This window comes from Coloeus monedula, assembly GCF_965178545.1.
Source record: "Coloeus monedula genome assembly, chromosome: 3".
Taxonomy (NCBI): Eukaryota; Metazoa; Chordata; class Aves; order Passeriformes; family Corvidae; genus Coloeus; species Coloeus monedula.
In genome coordinates, this window is record NC_138783.1 from 80,830,266 (window position 1) to 80,850,642 (window position 20,377).

General features: G+C 37.9%; 1 protein-coding gene across 2 annotated transcripts in view; it reads right to left on the reverse strand.

Moving 5' to 3' along the window:
* The window catches only part of NALCN (sodium leak channel, non-selective), a gene marked incomplete at both ends in the record, with an annotated part of 224,145 nt that overhangs the window by 26,808 nt on the left and 176,960 nt on the right, over positions 1–20,377 (reverse strand). For both annotated transcript variants that reach the window (XM_082278001.1, XM_082278000.1), the window contains 8 exons: positions 404–535; positions 637–757; positions 1,139–1,195; positions 3,650–3,772; positions 3,934–4,025; positions 5,221–5,290; positions 5,729–5,830; positions 15,030–15,103. In XM_082278001.1, the coding sequence (XP_082134127.1) occupies positions 404–535; positions 637–757; positions 1,139–1,195; positions 3,650–3,772; positions 3,934–4,025; positions 5,221–5,290; positions 5,729–5,830; positions 15,030–15,103 (771 nt within the window). The remainder of the gene's footprint in view (positions 1–403; positions 536–636; positions 758–1,138; positions 1,196–3,649; positions 3,773–3,933; positions 4,026–5,220; positions 5,291–5,728; positions 5,831–15,029; positions 15,104–20,377) is intronic.

The window sequence follows — 20,377 nt, forward strand, 5'->3', positions numbered from 1 at the left end:
GAGGGGAAGAAGCAACTAGTATCTATGAAACAGGTAAAATAAAGATTCTCCTGCATAAAAATGGTGAAGCAATGTCAGAGATCTTGAATTTACTCTGAAGGAGCATCAGATCTGATAGTAAAAACATATCAACAAATAAAGAATTAAAAGGGGCCATACAATGACCCCACACTAAGTTGCCAGGTGTTTATCACATCAGTGTATTTTTAGACGTCTAAACAAGTATTTGTACAGATAACTGATAGGACTGCACATGAAAACAATGGTGTCTGAACACAAAGTACACTACTGCATTTGTATCATAGTACAGAGCCAAACCTTTTCACACTACTAAACATTTATATAACCAAATATACAAAAATTAAGAATGTCACAACAAACTTCAATAAATATAGAAACTTACAAGATATATAAATATGTCCATAACTCCTCCAAAGTCCCTAATGACAGCTGTTGGTGTAAAGAACAAGCCATCTGCCATAATCTTCAGATTAAGCTCAATACTCATGAATATTACAAAAACATACTCAGCAATCTGAAAATCAAAGCAGAGAACAATCATAGTTTAGGAATAGGCAGTGGAGAAAAGCAAGGTGACTGGGGTTCAATAATTGTAAAACAATTCAGTGGCAGTACCTGGAGTGTTGGAGCATGCATAACTCTTCTAAAAGGGGATTCGAACATCATGGAAATGCAGGAGCATATCGTAACAATAATCATGACCCAGTCCAGGTAAGTAACCAAACCCAGCAAGTCACTGCGAACAATACATAAGGAAGTGCCATTACAGAAATGCCCAGAGCTCTGTGTACCTGTTTTGTGCCTACACTACAGTTAAGTGCTTTCCTATGAAAAATAAATTGAGCTGTGTCAAAGATTTCAGTATTTCAGAAACATGTAGGAAACTAGAGGAGTTACATGCAAGTGAAGAAGAAAAGTTTGATTAAAAAATTCTCTTCCTGTTCATCCTTCTCCCCAAACAACTCCATAGTAAGAAAAACATTTTTTTTTGGGGGGAGGGGGGGGAGGGAGAGACATACACATGTGCATGCACATTTACACACATCCATGCATGTGTGCACACACACTTATACTGCAGGCTTATGTGATCAAGCAAAGTTACTTTTGCAGTGCTTACTAAAGCTGATGGTATTTGGTATTTTTCACAGCTCCAGTAACAGGATCTGTTTTAGAACTATAAAAAGAAGAAAAGATACAGTAATTTACATTTTATTTTTGTCTGCATTATAATTATACCATGCATCCGTCAACTCAAAGTAATTTCTGTCCAAAATCAAGACTCCATTTTATCTTGTCTTTATTTTAAATGTCTGTATAAGTTTCATTTAATTCTATGCAATTTCAGTCATATTATCAACATAGATAGTATCACTTTAACTCATTGCATACCTGTAATTCCCCTAAGATTCTTTGAACTGACAGTTTTTTAGGTCTTGAATTTGTAAACAAGGACTTAATCTTGTAATTTTCTTGGGAATAAGGGGGATAACCTGCTTTATTTTATGTACCAAATTTTATGTACCAAAATGCTCTTCACATTTACTTCAAAACCTCTTGGACCATGGATGGATGAGGCTCTGAGCAACCTGGCCTAGTGAAAGGTGTCCCTGTCCAAGGCAAAGGGGTTGGAACTAGGTGATCCTTAAGGCCCCTTGCAACTCAAACCACTCTATGCCTCTGTGATCATATGATATCCCCAGTTAAAATACACACACACACACACACACACACACACACACACAAAAATACTTCCACAAGCTCGTCTTATATTATTTCTTTAATCTTTTTCTGATTAATATTTTTATATTCTCTGTATCTGAATTTTCCCATGTAATTGCTGTCCTCCACCTACCATATATCCAAACACCACTAAGCAGTCAAAGAGTGAGAACAACTCTGAAAGTAATATGCACGTATCTAGGTGACATGAGTTAAGTTCCTGCTGCAGCAATTATTTATCAATTTCATACAAAATAGAATGACTGCTGTGGGAGAAGCTACAAGAATACTTTCCAAGAAGTTTCCCTGGCCCATTGGTTATAGGCACTTTTACTTATCTTCCAACTCCCACAGGAAATCATGCCAAGACAGGATCTGCAGTGACATATCCTATATTTCATTGGAGGGCTCTAGCCATCGGGATGTGAAATTGCCAATACTTCCTTGCTGAGCTTAAAGTGAAAAATGGACTGAACACACTTGAGGAATTACCACCAGACAGATTTCATGGTTATGAATTACAGGAATGCACAAGACATACAAGGAAAACAAGGAACATCTTCCACAGGCCAGGTTCACCCACTTAACACCAGTAAGTACACGGAACATACTGGATTAGGTGCCTTTCCACTGAATCCACTGACTTTTGCTTCTTAGACTCATGCCTCTCCCTACATAGCAGCATTCCTCAGCCTTTTTTACTAGAAGAAAATATGTATCCTGTAATTTTGAAAAAGGTATCTAAAATATCTTACTTGGTAAGCTAGATGAGAAAACAAATAAAACAGGTAGGATAAGTAAATGAAAAAAAAGACTGCTTAAGAAAATCAGTTTATTCTTATAATTGCAAATATTTTATTTAAACTGTTTTAATATAAATATCCTGTTACCACTGGGCACTCCACAATGCTAAGAGGCAATCCACTTGCTAAGTGGATTTGATTGACTGTTTGTGTGTTTTGTTTTTCTGTTTTAATTTGCAACTGCTTCATGGACCAGTGCACCACAATCAAGTTAGCAGCTGCATAGAAAAGTGGGGATGTAACTCAAGGACACGTCTCTACAAAGGTGGCAGAACCTTAAATACACGTATTTTTAAAACTGAGTATCTAACCATCCTGCTACGCTAATTAAAAGTAATTTGTTGAAGGGCACAGAGAAAATCAATGGTAAAGCAGCTGCTGAAACCAGTCCTTCTAAGTGCCAAGCTCATAGCCTTGAGCTATCTTACACTGTCTCTTTGCAAGATGACATGCATTAACCTTTTAAAATCAGGGCGCCAGCAAGAGACAGAGGTTTAAAAGAAGAGCTGTGAGACGATTTTATATCAAGCTGCTTGTACATGGATCTCTATCTGACACACTCACATATACCTACAGCTTACTTGCTGAGTCCTCCTGGTTTTCATCAGGTTTCAGCTTTTCTCCTATTATCTCCCACAGCTGAACACCTCCCCATTCCATTCTGGGTCCCTAACTATGGGCTAGAGAGTATTTGGGTGAGCATAGGTGCAATTCATTTCTCTTCACCTTCTGTTCTATGAGTAACTGTTGGTGTATAAAAATTTCTCACCTTATGATGAGGAACAGGAAGAGAATAGCAAGCTGATTCCCAAAGGTCTAAAAGTGGGAAGCATTAGCCTTTCCTCTCAGCTCATGCTTGCAGTTTCCCCACAGTATTGTCCACCTCAGCATCACAGACTGCTCAAACACATCTGCCCTTACACAGCATTTTATTGCTTCCTTTCCTCCAACAGCAAGACGACACCACAGACAACTGGCTGCCAGCTTGTCTGGTGACCACACTATATGCAGTTTTCCTTGTAAATGAAAATCAAGTTAGAACTTGATTTCTAAGGACATGGAAGTAAACACCCATTGGAGCCGATGTTGCTATGAAATGAACTTACGCATTAAAGCGAGCCCGTACCACCACTCGGCAGAAGTTCCTGAATCTGTGCTCACGGCCAACTATGAAAAGGGGTTTATCGAAATACGGGTGATTCTCTCGCAGCTCCTCCTCCTGGACTTTCCTTTTGAAAAAACGTAAATTATTAAGTGTTACACATTATGCCTGGCAAAACTGTCCCTTACACTTTGTTCCTTTTTTCATGTTGACTCTTAATACTTTTAACTTCATACAGAGAGTAGTTAATACAGAAAATATGCACTCAGACTTTTGATTTTTAAATACCTCTTCATTTCAGCTTGTTCCTTTTTTTCTTGGATCATCTTTATCTCACTGTCTTCTCTCTGTGCATTTCTGTATCTCACTGTGTTGGAGTGCTAGAAGCAAAATGATTCCTTTTAATCGAGGTCTGAGGGTTGTTTTTTAATGTTTCAGATGAAAGCAAGATATGGTATTTTGCAAAGAAATATTCAAATGAAAGATCTTTATTTCCAAATGTAATGCACATCAACTCAGTCAAGCATATTGCACAGTATTTTCTATCTACAGCACAAGGCTCTTTCTTTTCATCAAGGTTAATTTCAGTTCTAATTTCATGCTTGAGGCTCCATCCAATCTAACGTTTAACTTAAAAAACACAGGTCCTGTAAGTCCAGCCAGTCTCTCTGAACTGGAATGAATACCATCAAAGTTACTAGGGGCAAAGACAAGGAAAGAAAAGGCTTTACACACTCTTTCAGCTTCTCAAGCCTACTGCATGGCTGCCAGGCTGAGAGGCATGCAGATCATACAGGTAGTGACTGCTGAGTGCAGGGCTGAGGGAGAGGGAGGGAGTGAGGCAGGATGCTGTCTGAGCTCATGGAGTGGAGGGAAAAATCAGCACTACTGTTCTGAGTTATGTGAGTCTTTGAAGCACCCCTGGTGGGGTAATGCTGGGTGTTATCCTTACTATTGTATACTAGCAAAGCCACATCTGCTTTAGTTACCTTTAAAGACTGAGATAGTTTGGAAATGGGGTGACTAATATTGCCCCTTGACTTTTCATTGTCACAGAGATCCACAAAATATATGAATTTGCAGAAATGAAAATGCACTTAACTACCTGAAATTATACCACAGTGAAATCCTTGATTGCTGTTCTCCCTTTTAGTCTTTGTCCCTTTGTCTGACAGTTCTGCTGCTTGGAAAATATTGCCAAACTTCCATCAGAAATTTTGAAGTGCTATTTTGCCAGCCTGAATGATTTGTCTAATTTCAGAGTTAACACTTTTTAAGGTGTCCTGGGTAGCAATCGTTGTGTTCCCAATGCAGTGTCTGCAGATTCAGTGAATCTATCTCAGCAAGCATTCCAAAAACAGTAAGTCTATCAGTGAAATAATCATGTCAATTATTTTGAGGATAATTCTAAAGCAGTTACAGCATTTGTCTTATGACTTCCTTTCAAGATTTCAAAAGACAAATTGCAAGCAAGTTCATAAACAGAAATTAGTCTTACACAAGCATTTATTTGATAGTACCTATTCTTATTTCTTATATTTTCAAATTGAAACCAGCATTTCTATGAGGACTTACATCTTGAGTCAATGTTTCAAGAGATTTTCCTCTGCTGATTCGCTGGCTATTTGAACCATGTCTCAGTGACCTGAAACAATCATAATCAATTTAACAATACATCTCAAGATGAAATTTTGACCTTTAAAAGATGACCATTATTAAGCACTGCTCTTCAGCCACTCAATATCTCAAATTCTTATCATTTTTCTCTTGCTAACATCAGAAGCTTATATGCTCTTCAATTGTTTTCAATCTGGTCTAACATAAGCCAATTTCTGTCCTTCTGATCTTTAAATTGATACCTTTGTAGTTGGCAAAGGAAATGACATTTGAAATAAAAAGGCATTTTTTCCATTTATACAGTACAATGAATTTCATTATGGTTACAAGGAAGAATGTAGAATTCAGTTCTTGGTACAAGTAAGTAGTTTTGGCTTTACACATGTTAGGGATTGCTCAAATTTAATTCCTTTTGTCACCTTTATTTTAAGAATATTTTAAAACCATCCCTTCTGTCCATTTTTACCTGCGTTCTTGTCGTATATGATGCTGGACACTAAGTATTGACCTTTCCTTTGCTGGCTGCCCCTCAAATGATCCACTCAGCATGCGTTGTCTAGTGCAGGCCCTACGAAGAAATGTAAAGATGATGACACAGAGTTTTCAGTATAAATGATAATTTCAGAGGTAGCACATTCAGAGAAATCATCCTGGCTTTGTGGGGAGCAAGGACTTCAAGAGAAATAGAGAATAACAATACAAGAGCAATCGACTTTCCAGGAAAACATGTCCAAAGCAATGGACCCCCGCTCTGCAACACAACTGGTCATCCAATGAACCTTCTCCATGCCTTAGCAAGGGCCATCTATGACTTTTGTTCAGTTTGCTGTAGAATTTTTCATCCCTCAAGACTCCACTAAGTGTGAAAGGGGTCAAGCAATGCACTAACCATCAGTAAAACCAGTTTCTCAGCAATAAAGAAGGGAATAGAACAAGTACAACAGCAATTTTAGTCCCTTTTAGGGCTGCACACACATACTTATGACCCACAACATAACTTGGAGTGCTCAAAATAACTGGAACCATACATGGTATGAAATGAAAAGCTGCACATTGCTGATATTCTGTAATACGAAGTGTCTGCTCTTTGGGAATGCATTCAACTTGCAGCACTTTGTTGTGTGGGTTTTCTCACTTGTTTGCTCATGGTTCATTTTGTTTTTTGCTTAATTTTGGGAAACACATTTTACACATTTTGGCAGAAATGAGTATTTGTTGGCCAGTAAGTGTGCCACAGCTGAACAGAGCATACGTATCTTTATCTCGATGGCTACAATGAAATTGATTTGCTTAAGAAAAGAAAAGGTTTCCGATAAAAGAGCTCACACAGATCCCTCTGATGGCTGAGAAATGGAATTTCAACAGGAAACATATTTTAACTTTCCAGAATGATTCAATTTCAAGTTTACACTGTACACTCCTTATTGCTCATTTTGTGTTACGAGACCATTTAGAAAAACACAAGACCCAGCTGGTAATATTCCATACTTTTTATTGAACTGAATCTTCATTTTTTCTGAAAAGATGAAAAAAACTATATGCTCTTTGTGTAACCACTCTATTTGCCAGTCTACTGTAAGGCTTAGATAAATGCCTTGACAGCATGGAATGACCATGCTTGATGGTAGAAGGTGTCCATGGCATGTTCTTTCCCCACTGTGGCTTTGTTTTTCACTCTTCTCCACTTTTTCCTTCATCTTTTGGATTTAAACACATAAATGATACAAGCAGAAATGCAAAGTGATATCTGGAACAAAAATGAGAACATTAAAATGCTTGTCAGCGTCACCACTGCCAATCAGATTAGCATGCTAGAAAAATACATTGTGCTACACTTGTTATAGAAAGCATTAGATTACACTACACTCCACTAAAGCATCATGACATATAAGAAAATTACTGCATGTCTTATAAAACACAGCTCATCTTAGATAAATCATGAACATTTTAATACCAAAGGATTTTAAGCATTATACTGTGGAGGATGATACCACATAACACAGTCTGAAAGCAACTGAGATATTTGAATACCTTTGCAATTTTTGATGGAAAAAAAAGGCAAAAAAGAAAACAATTATATCCTAAAAATAGATCCTATCTAACTCCATTAAAATTAAAATCCAGTTTTTCCCAGCAGAGTCAATGAAAAGTTCTGGGGTCTGCCTTCTCTGTAGAGGCTTCTTGGTGTGGCAAAGAGGGTAACTTATTTCTTTTTCCCCCTGTAGATATGAATTATTATGCTCTGCTTTTAACAGCTAAAAATTATTTTCTTGACATCAAAAAGTAACTTGTTCATAAACTTTCCATGTTCTTGTACACAGAAACTTGAATTCCAAGTTGCATAAACACTTAGTGTCCATAATAAAAGAAAACTTTAAAGGCTCAAGCAATAAATTCTTTACCTGAATAATGAACAAGATGGCTTATTTGATTATTTATAATATCATGAAATAGACATAATCATATACTACGGGCATACTATGGCAGAATGGGCATGCATAAAGAGTAACACCTGTAGAAAGGCTTAGTATTGTTTATGAGCTCTAAGTTAGATTCCTAAATCTATATTTAGCATTTATATCCATTGCCTCATTTTCATTACCTCTGGAAGCCCTGCAGCTCTTCTGAAGTCAACCGAGAAATAATGAAATACTAGTTGTTTAGCACAGAGATCAGAAATTTTTATCAAGTAACTCCAAAGAGACTTTTTTGTATTTCCAGAGGAAAAGATGTTGTGCTGAAAAGGCCTTGTCTACTTTTGACAGCCTCTCTCCTGGCATTAGTGCCATGGGAATTAATCTTCCTTGTATGAACTCTTAGTAAAAGCCATGCTTAGTTATCCTTTTGACTCAGAATCTGGATATTTTTCAGCTGCTTAGACACGTAGAGTTGCAGATCTTTGGGGATGTTTGAAAAAGATGGCAGGTGCCATAAATTTTTCAGAATTGCAGAGTTGCCACTTTTAAAGTCTGCAGTAGGGTTTATGTTCTCACTTTAGCCATGTACATGTATGTGCTTACTCTCAGTGCCTGCCTGTGAGCCACGTGTGCAGGCCTTTAGCCAACTCACGGCCAATGGAGATGTAGGACTCAATTAAATTGGTTGGACAGAGGTGGCCAGCACCACCTGCCATGCCTTCGAGTATTTTGCCTTGCTCCAGCAGGGTACAATACACCTATAAACTTCTATATTACCTGCCATCTTCCAGAGGATGTTTTGGACATCCTCTGGCATCTCACACATTACTGTATGTCCATATGTGAACAAATTCATTGAATGCTTGGTCAATTTAATTAATGATGTTTGGAAGGTATTAAGCTAACCATAAAGTGGGCATCTAAAGACAAAGCAGTCAGCTAAAGATCTCACCGGGCTCCATAACCTTTATTGATTAGAGCTCTGTCAACTAGATGGTAGAGTTCATCCCTTAGCTCACAAGCAGATTTGGCTGCCTGGAGTTGAATCCCAAACCAGGCACAATCAGTGTGCCACAGTGTTAAAAAATCAGTCCTATGTGGTTTGAAAATTGGAGTTTAAAAAAATGTTTTTCTTGCCTTGATACATTTTTATGTAACTGTAGCTGGTCAGAATATTTTGATCTTTCTTCAAACAACAGAGGCAAAATTACCCTTTTTAGCTAAAATTGCCCCTTTCATCTTCCTATACTACCCCTCTGAAATATTAGATAGGTTCACTTTCACTTGTGGAGGAATAAGGAAGGTATGAAACAAAGGAGAAGAGAAAAGAAAATAAATATGTCAATCTTCTGGACTTTGTACTCACCTTACAGAACTCTGAACACCATTCAGCAGCTGCAAACCACATGCTCCAAATCTGTCTTGAAAAGTGCAAATGTAATAAAGTATCCTGAAAGAGAAAATGCGATTTGTTAGGTTATCAGAAAGCCAGGTGAAGATCACACAGAACAAGACAATACTGCAATACCACTTAGCTTGTACCACATAGTTTGTATTACCTGCAACCAATTAGGAGGTCCACATTTCTGAAGTCCTTCAAACTATTCCATGCTTTGGAATTCCTGAAAAATAAGTCGTGAACAGAGTGTTCACATAACATTCTTTGACCAAATGTAAAATGTTAAAGGTTTTGATCAATACTTCAAAATACCATACCTTTAATGAAAATTCAGAGATCTCTTGCAGAGGGTAAGCATGTGGCGCACGCTTGGATTTTTAAGTCAGGCATCCTTTCCACAACAAGTATTTACTCATCCTGCATTCCAGTATAACACTGATTTGGGTTTTTTTTCTGTATTATTTTAATGAGTGAGTATTTATGTAGTAACGGTAGCAACTGCATATATTGCTATGTACTTTTGTTCTCCCTGAAACGTGCTGACACTGAAGCCTCAGTAGTGTGGTGCACCTCAGTGTAGTTATCAGCCTCATTCAGCACTGTTGTCACTCTCTATGACTCTCTATCCTTACGAAATCTTTCTATGCTCTCATTATAATTCCATCTAACTTGGAATATATAGCTAAATGTGACAGCCTAAGATTCACAGGGAATCCAGTTGAGAGGCATTGTAGAGTTTCTTTTGTTCATTTATAAATTTAATTTAATAAGGCACTTTTTGAATAGCAAGCACAATGCACATTTTCACCACAGCCACACTACTGTTCTTTGGGGGAAAAAGATACTATTTTTTAAAGAAATCTGAATCTGCCTGGTGAAATAAAATGGATTATTAATGCAACTTGGCTAAGTCAGTTTTTTTCTTTTCCATGTTTTTTCTTGTTTCCTTCCATATGTCTCTAAAGCAAAAAACCCAGTCACTTATTTTCTTTAGTGACTGCTCAGGCAGTTGAGCTATGGCAGGAGACTTACTTTCCTTTAGCAATTTTTATTCTTGATTGTCATTCTTGCCTTGCTGTTTAAGCTTCTCCTCTCACAGGAGTATAATAACAATTTTTATTGGACTGTAGAAGAATCAATAAAAGCAATGCAGAAGAAGAAACCTCAAGTGGGCATCCAGTCTACCACCTCTCTCAAAATGGGATCAATTCCATACCTGCAGTTTTGGAGACTCCATAGCCCAATAACTCCACAATTGTGCTTTGCAGTGATCCATAACATGGTGTTCATTTGGCACAAACCCATAAAACAGAGTAACTTCTTACCAATGGACATGTGCATTCCAGCATTTCTTTGTGTTTGTCTTTGCACCAGGCAGGTGAAATTCAGTCATGGCATACATTTGTAGAGATTTAGGAAGGTGGTGACTAAGTCTGGATTTTTCACTGGATGACAACAATCATCAATGGAACTTACCTGGAACATTTGTTCTGAGAAATGCATGGGGTCAAACCCTCAAAGTTACAAAGAAAGAACTCATACTCTTAAGAGAGAAAACATAAAATATATGCCAATAAATTTGTTGCAAGCGATTCAGAACTAACTAATACAAGTCAGTTATTTAACACAGGCAAATTTCTAATAGAGGGTACCAAAGGTATATCTTCTAGGATCATAGAATCAGAGAATCATTTAGGTTGGAAAATATCTTTGCTCATTCTCTGTACTAGTGTTCAGAGAGACTTTTATTTAGAGATAAATTTATAGCTTTCCTAGAAATCACTGTATTTTGCAGAAATACTTGTATGAACAAAGTTTGAATTATCTTCTAATATATTAACAAACTAGAATAGGATACTTAATTCAAGCAATTCTTTCTTCCCTCTCTCCCTTCCTCCCTCCCCGCCCTCCCCCATGGCAGTCTCAGTTTCAAACAAAAGATAAATGCATTGCATTCAGTTAGTTGTTTATGAAACTGAACATTCCACTTAAGCATGAGTTATGCTACTCCCTCAGGCCCAGGAAACACATCAGACAATCTTGTCTAGAACAGTGAAAATCCTATTGCACACCTCTAGCATCAGTTTACAGTTTGATTATAGCATCAGCTGTAATGAACAGCAAATAAAAAGCTGCCCATTGAAAACAAAAAAAAAACCAGTTTCCCAAACTGTCACAAAATATATTTTATATATATGCATTGTAGAGATATTCAAAAAGTGTCTGGATGTGGTGCTGAGCCACTTTTTCTGGGTGGTCCTGCTTGAGCAGGAAGATTGGACCAGATGACCTCCAGAGGTCCCTTCCAATCTCTACCATTCTCTGATTCTGTGAAGCACAGTTTAATGGAGACCAGAATGAGGTTTTGCACTATTGACACTTTGATTATATTTTGGACTATGTGAGACTACTTTTAATTTGCTCATTTTCCCCACCATTCTGTGCTGTTTACAACTTATCCTCAGCACTGGAGAGAATGAGCTGATTTATACTCAACATTTTGACTGGACCTGCTCTACTCTCTCTACTTCAGAAAGCCAGTGGGACTAATAAAGGACTAGACCCCATTTGTAGATAATGATCCAGCAAGGAATGAGGGTCAGAAGAACCACAGGCACAAAACTTGCTTTTAAGAGAAGCAGTGCTCACAGCAATGCAGAGTGAGAGAAAAGTGTGAAGCACTGAAGATATACAGGAGAAAGTAAATTTGCTAGAAGTGGTTATTGCTGCTGAGGGAAATGCATTGTAATTTTCAGAAAGGAATGGAGCCGTTTGCAATTCAGAGGCACTATTAAATGGGATCTTGTTTTGAAAAAGTTGTTCTAACTGTCTCTAACTCACTTTTACTTTATTTCATTTTTCATGGTTGAAGACCTCACCTCAGATTGGATTTATGTGAAGAGTTAAGGCCTTCTTGCTCTGACATTGGCAGCGTCAGATGCAAAGCACTGATCAGAGTCAAAGTACCAGGACAGTAGTTGCTACATGCTTGACTTGGTTCCCATGCCTAATTGCACAAAGACCTAGAGGAGGCAAGGTGAAGGTTGGTTTCTAAACAAGGATGGTTAGAAATGAGATACTTCCCTGGGGGTGTGGCAAGAAAGCTGCAGGAAAACAAAGAGACCCAGAAAGCTGCAGGAAACAAAGAGACCCAAGAGATCAGTTTTGCTGCATAATGTAACACCAGATGAGCAGGTGAGACACCCAGGACTGAGTGCATGATCTGTCTCTCTTGGTGGTCACGGGCTATTGATGTCCTTCTTCCTCCTCTTGGGGAAGAAGATGTCAAGCTGCAGTTCAGCATATAAAAGGGAAAAATGAGGTTTGGATAGAGAAGGATGCACAAGAGAGACATGAAGGTACCTATGTGTAATGCACAGTCCTTCTATACAGTTGGTTATATTGAAACATTCACAATTTGATTAAAAAATAATTTGGCAAGGTTTAAAAAGTGTGGGGGGGAAAGGTGAGAGGTGGACTTAGGTTAGAACAGACTTAAAATACGCTTTCAGCATAGCAATTTTATCAAGTTGAAGTTGCCCACAGGCAGCTTTACCTACATAGAGGTATTGCCTTAGATAAATGCTTCTTAATTCAGGTAGACGAAAAATTAAAATGATGCTAGAAGCAATCTTTTCAGAAGTGACATTCTGAGTTATCTCTTATTGTTTTTGGCATAAATGCTGTTTCTTCTTTTGTCAGATACTCTGAGTAGCTGAGAGTCACCTAATTTTAGGAAGGAGTTTACAGCATTTACAACTAAAGCAAAAATAAGAACAAAAATCTCTCATGTTGAGAGTTTGAATTTTCCTGTTCGTAAAACTCCCCATAATCAACAGCGGGAACACTGGTAGTGCTCAGGACCAGTCAAGCACATCACTGGCAGTGCTCTCTATCAGTTTGCCCACCAGATATGCCATGAACACAGTTTTCTTATGCTGGAACAGATGCATTGCAAGTGTCATAGATCAGAGCTTATGGAACAATTTTGAGGCAATTACAAGGAACAATAAACAGTATTTATTCTTTTTCTCAGGAGGACAGTAAGACTCTTTGTAAATGACTTACAAGCAGCTCAAGAAAGCATTAGAGGACATGTGATCCATGTTTTTCTTACTTGACAGAAGTTCTCTCCTTTTCTCTGTTTCTCAAAGTTCATTGTTGATGATCCAGGAAATAGATTAGAAAATTCAGTAAATGTAGATTAAATTGAGTAAATAGATAATTAAAAATAAAATACTAGATTAGTAAATGAAAACTTTATTCTTCTGCCTCTGAAATTTTTTTTCAGAGGAACTCAGGTGAATTGATGAGAAGTCCTTTTACACACGAGACTTTGGCAGAAGCCATGATCTGAAGGACCAAGTAGAATCCAGCAGGATTGAAACTGGCAGGATTGATTTCTGGTTCTGTCCTTGTAACTCTGAGAACTTAGTGAAGTTCAATGGTTTGCTTGGATTATCCTTCCACTGTTTCAGACTGCTTCTGAAAAGGCGAAAGTTCTGTGCAGATGGGAGAATTCTGAATTTCAGCTTCCAGGATTTAATTTTTTTCTCCTATCTAAGAAAGAATGGAACTCTTACAATATCAGGGTTTTATAAAAAAAAATATTTAAATATATAAAAGTAGGGTTTTTTCGTTTGTCTACGTTTTTTCTCTGCAGTTCAGTGTATGAAACACACCAAAAAACCTGACATTTGTGTAACCCTGGAGGCATCAATAACATTTCACAGTTCTCATATAACACAGAATTTCATTACAAATGTTTTACTGAAATGCTGTGAGGATGCCCATATCTAAACCTGCATTTTTAAAAGTATTTTGCTTAATCTATCGGTAACAGTAATTCCTGTAAAATCAAGGCACACAACTGAAAGAAATGCTTACAAATAGTGCACTAAATTTTGTTAAGATTGAATACTTATGGTATTGCATTTACATTTATCACTGATAATTTTACAATGAGTATTCATTTAAATCAGTGATTTTTTATGTTGTCATTACATGGGTTTAAAGACAGAAAAAGTTTCACATTAATTTCTAAAGTTCTCCCTGTGCTGTATTCTTATAGAGCATTAAAAAGAAGCAGAGCTGTAAAACTTCTCAAATGGTATTCAAGAAACTTGAAAATTCAGAACTCACACTGAACCCCTAGTTCACTGCTCCTCATAAAACATTGCCTTACTTAATCTGTACATTTCAGATCAGTTATTCCTGTTGATACTGTGTATTTGCCTGGGACCTCTCACTGATAAAATGTTAATATAAATATAAAACAAAGTGACCTATACATTGTTTGCATTAATAATGCACCTTATATTGAGAACAGTCATTCTAATGTAAAACCAACAGTGGCATGAAAAACTGCAGCACGGAGTTACCTACGTGATAACTTCAGAAATGAGTCTTGGAGACTGAGGCTTGCATTATTCACTTACAGTGCTGAGTACTTACTTGATGTAAAAGGATGGATCATTATTAAAACATTCAGGAAATCCTTCTACAGAAGTCATAGTTCGGAAATCTTCACTGTCCATTTCGTACATGGAATATGATTAGCTGTAGTCTATGTTTTCTAGAGCACAATCCCTGCAAATGTTTATGTGCAGACATTTGCAAGAACCAGGCTGGAATTCTTTAGGCAAAATAACACCCCTTATGAAGAGACATATTTTGGTTAATTGAGAAAGAAGAAGTGAAAAGAGCTGAAACATGATCTTTCTGCATGACACAATGCAAATACATACTGAAGAAGTACAATCCCTCTCTTTTTGCTGTTCAAGCATATAAAATAGCCAAAGAGCAATATACCTTTAATGATGAAGGCAACAGATGTACTACAAAGGGATACATTATTATGAATATTACACATCCAGTAACATTCGTGACAAACAAGGCTGTGAGAAATCAGACGACACTCGAAAAAATATCAAATCACATCTGACTCTTACCTTAGAATTTTATTGATTGCTGTCTCTTTTTCCAGAAGGTTTCTTGCTCTGATGCTGAAAACAGATTTACGGAGCTATAAAATTAAGAAAAAGACAGCATACTTTTTAATTGTCTTAAAATATAGCACGTGTATCGGACAGACCAATTAAATCTTATGATGCTGAATGCATGAAAATGATGGTGGGAAAAAACCAAAATGCTTATGTACATCTTTTGGCCTTCCAGTCCTAATCCTTAGGTAGTTCTGTGTAGAAAGAAGCAGATAGTTTTGTTGGCTAGCACAAATTTAATTTACTACACCTTTCTTTCCTTCTCCAATTGGCCAAATCACACCATTTTGCTACTCCTTCTCCACTTTGGATTTTGACTAGGCTGGATCACACTCTGGAGATGCCTTGATTGTACAAAAGAGCCAGCTAACAAAGCTTAGATGTATCATTTCAATGTCTTTTTTTCCCACAGATGCAGAGAAAAAATGGGGTGAGCAAAATATGCTTATGCTTGACTCTGGTCATGAACAGTGTTTCAGGAATCTTCTTGTGAACAGGACTTCCTGAATGTAAAAGGAAAGGACTGAGATACATGAAAAAACAAGCAAGTGATTAACAAACATAGCAAATCAAGGAGCAAACCATAGCTGAAGAATTTAGCTCAGGAATTGCACCTGTGATGAACAGAAAGCCTCTGGCACACTGTAAGACTTAAATCTGTCTGTTTGGAGATTGTTATCTTGAAGAAAATGGTTGAGAGAGATTTGGAAAACTCTTAGCAATCTGTGTCCTGGTTTTGATCAATCTGAAATGGAATCTTTAAGCACATTTCTTTAAATGTTCTTTAAATTTTCTAAAACACTAGCTCAAATCCAGAGTAATTTGACAAATAATTTTGCTAGAACTTCTCTCAAGACTCATATTGACTCTGGGTCACAGTAAGATCTTACTTTGTAAAGAAACAGAAGCCTAGAAAATACCTTAAAAACTTGTTAATTATACTGGCTGTACTGAATAAAACGGATACTGCTTTTTAAACCACAACTGTAACAGCAAGCTACAATCCCTTTCCTACCCCTTGCCCTTTCAAGTGTGGCCCCTTTAACCTTTCTCATGTCCTGGACCATCTCTGTACAGCCTGTAGAAGTAATAACATGGAAAACACTCCTGTTTTGAGAATCTGGGGGTTCCTTAACAACCTGCAACTTGGAAACAGAAATGAGGTATGCAACACTTCAGAATGTAGTTTGGAAAATAAGGTATTGGAATTTCAGTTAAGGTTACAGAAAGAGTAATAAACTTGTTGAATATTTGAAGATAAACAAGAAAAACTTCCATTGGCTGTATATGTTTAACATAAAAATAAACTGAAAATCATAGTATGAGCTATATCTGTTGAGGAATACATCCAGTGCAGGCAGCTGGTTGTGCAGCTGCAGTGTGAGCTGCAGGTTGAGCTCTGGGGGTGCAGGTGCAGGAGCCTGAGCCCAAGGCAAGAGGCTTTGAACTGATGACCCTTTGGCTGACAAAGGACACAGGGACCTGTGGCACTCAAAGACATGGCAGGAGCTGATGACTCCAGACTTTAGCTTGCTTAGACTGTGAGTGTATAAATGCCCGGGGTGCTTTTGCTTGGGCTCTCTCCGTGGAGGCACCAAGCTCGAGCTGCTCTTTTGTTATTCAGTTATTGTAGCAAGATTAAATTATTTTAAGGATCTGAATGTCTGAGACTCTGCTGTGGGAAACCTGGGGTGGAGCTGATGAGGGAACCTGGTGTGACTGTGTAAATGTGGGGTGTGTAGCTGTGAAGGGGCCTTGGGGTCAGCTCAGGTGATGGAAGAGTGACTACTAGAGGGGCTCCTGAATGGTCAGACAGGGAAGTAACATACCATCATAATAAATATACTGTAGGTATAAATATGTCATATATTGAAACATATTTGTGTAGGTTTTAACTCATTTGCAGTATCTTGACACAGGTTTAGTGAATTTATCAGCATTGTACTTTATTATGGATTTAGATATAACTGATAATGCTGAAAGCAATGGCAACTCTTTCACATATTTTCTTTTTCTTTCTTTCTTTCTTTTCTTTCTTTCACATATTTTTCATGTCAATGAAATTAATGTCAGTGGAATCCTGTGTAACCTTTTCTCCCTTAGCAGAATTGCAGAAAGAAGCTTCTAAACCACAGGAGCACCTATTTTACAAGATGTCAGCTAATAATTTTTTTAGGGCTCAGGGTTATGGGAATAATGAGGGTGGAAACTCGTAAGTTTTGTTTCAGTTCTTTTTTCCTTTTAAAAAGAAATGCTTTAGAATAACTGCAACTACATGAAACATCAGAGAGAAAAAAAGTGTGCTGCCTAGTAATGTGTTATGTCCATTTATTTCTAATAACAATTCTTGTTAACATCTTAGAAATTGAAAAGATTTCAAACATAGGAAACATTAATTTTCTACCAAATTTCTAGTTCTTGCTCATCTGATCTCAGTAAAAAAAGCTGAGTCATGCAAATTTTCCTGAAATTTTCTACAGCTCCTTATCTGTCATAGACCACTTCCTTTCAGTGTTTAAATTAGGTGACAAAACACCTTGGCATTTAAGGTTGTGGCTCAAGCAAGGAAATTCACCCAGGTCATCAACAAGGAAGCATGCCCTGGGAAAGCAGGAATGAGGAGTCTGTGAATTTCCAAAGACTCCACAAGGATGCTGAGCAGTCACTTAGTGCTGCTACAAGCCAAATGTTAAACTACCCAGTGCCAGCAAGAAGAAGAATATCTAAAGAAAAGGTGCTAGCAGATCTAGGACAAGTGCTACTTACACACTACCAGGGACTGCTGAAGCCTCACTCTAGGCAGCAAGACTAACAAAGTAGACAGTGGTGTATGTTTTGCATAAAAACACTGCTAAATCCCTTTGCTGCCCCAGCTGGAAATGGTTTGATCCCCTGTGCTTGATGCCTTCAATGAATGCTGTAGTTGTCTGCTGGGGCTGTGCAAGAACAGTGCTGTACTGTGGTATTTGGCTGTCACAGAGCCAGAGGTGCATCAGCCAGAGAGATGAAGGGAAGCTGTAGAAGGAGTGCACGTCTGGAGCCACTGAGATGGGAGAGAAAAGACTGCGTTCTGTTCGCATTTTCAAAGCTGTTCATGAAATTTATTTAGCGATGCTTGAACAAATAAATAAGGATTATAGAATCACAGGATATGCTGAGTTGGAATGGACCCAGAAGGATCATGAAGTCCAACTCCTGGCCCTGCACAGGACACCCCAAGAGTCACACCAGGTGCCTCAGAGTATTGCCCAAATGCTTCTTGAACTCTGTCAGGCTGGTGCTGTGACCACTTCCCCGGGGAGCCTGTTCACTGCTCAACCACCCCCTGGGTGAAGAACCATTTCCTAATATTCAATCCAAACCTCCCCTGACACAACTTCAGACCATTCCCTTGGGTCCTGTCACTGGTCACCACAGAGAAGGGATCAGTGCCTGCCCCTACCCTCCCCCTCACGAGGAAGTTGTAGACTTTGATGAGGTTTCCTCTCACTCCTTTTTCAGGTACAAGAGATCAAGTGACCTCAGCTGCTCCTCAAATGGTTCCCCTCCATGCCTAAGAAGTCATAGTAATGGAGAAAGGTATCAGAACAGGGTGTTTCATCACATTATTTATGCAGAGTGCATTTACTTTTCCTTCACTTATTTTCAGGACTACCTGTGAAACTTGCAGCCGAGACAGGACATCCTTGGGCACTGACCTTGGTCTAAGCATACCCAATGAAACTGCAGCTTAGGTGAAGTTTGGAAGGTTTTTTTACAATCCTGTCTGTGTCTGGACTGTGATGGAATTTAGGTTGCAGCCAGGTAACCATTCTTTAATCCAGGAATACATAGGCGTAAATGAGATCCTAGAGTTCGGTGCCTAGGGATCTCAGTGGTCCAAAATGGAATTCACAAAACAACCTAGGCACTTCCAAGGATTATGACTTTTGAAGATAATGGTCCTCCTTTCTCTTTAGGAATCAGGAGTCCTTCCTTCAGCAGAACACTGGTGAATTTATCATGAGTTCTTTCAGAAGAAGCAATACAGGAAAATATTTTTAGATAAGCACAATTGATCCATTTCTCATATTTAGAGGAGTCAGTAGTCAGTCAAGTAACAACACACATATGTCAATATGCATGCTGAAGAAAATCAAACATTATTATAGATTTTTAGAATAGAATTTTTAGAATCCTTATTTCTGTATTAGATAAATGAACTAAACTACTTCCCATTTAATTTTCCAAATTTGCATAGCACACCAGGCAAATGCAGTGGGAGTGTACAAACAGAAAATGGGGCTGATGATCAGTGTTTTGTTTAATAATGTCTGGATGCCTCATGCTGGTGTAGAATGACACTGGCAATTAAAACTTGTGATACCTGCCGAGTTCTTGAATGTTGCAGAGGAAATTATAAGCAGTGTTAACATACAAAAGACATTACTCAATCAGACAATGTGAAATTAAATAAGTACAGTACACTCTACTGAGGTTATTTTAGGGTATATCTGTTTAGCCTGCTGGGTTTTTTTATTACAGATTGCACTGTACTGTGAGAACACCCTCAGTGCATCTTTATTAGCATTTATTTATTAATTTATTTACTTCTCTAAGCCACCTATAAGTACACTCACTGCAGAAATCAAAGTGCCATACAGCTTTCTGCTACAGAACATTATTTTTTAGCATACGACAATGTCCGAAATCACCTAATAGCATCTGATTACTCTAAAATATGTTTTCAGCAACACACCTTAAAGAATTTTTGCACATTACTTTAAACTGCTGTGGCAGGTCAGCAAATTCCCAACAGTACTTCCTGAATGAAAAGGTTTTAGATGGAAAATACCTGCTGCTACTAAACCATGAATAAAACTTGTGTCTTGGTTCCCACATTTCTTTGAGTTTATTTACACAGATATGACCACAGAATTAGGAAATCTGCAGGTAGTGCTTCTCTTCCACAAGTGTTGACACTCTTCTCTGCTGCTATTGGCAGGAAAGACTTCAGGCAGACAAAATAATTCAGTTCAGTCAGAGTGAACTTGGTCTAAATGCTACAGCCCATGAAATCCCATTTGCCGACAAGGACAAAGCAACTGTTGTAAAATAAGCTAAACCGCAGAACATTGTTGCTCTGCAAGTGCCACCCGCTGCTTTGAAAAGGTACTGCAGACATTTTCAACAATGTTTATTTAATAGCGTATTTAAAAAATCCAGGCTTTCTACCCTGGAAAAAGAAAATCCTTGGCATAAGATTAAAAGCAAAGCAACACAGGAAAATACCTTTGTGAAGTGTCAGGAAATGACTG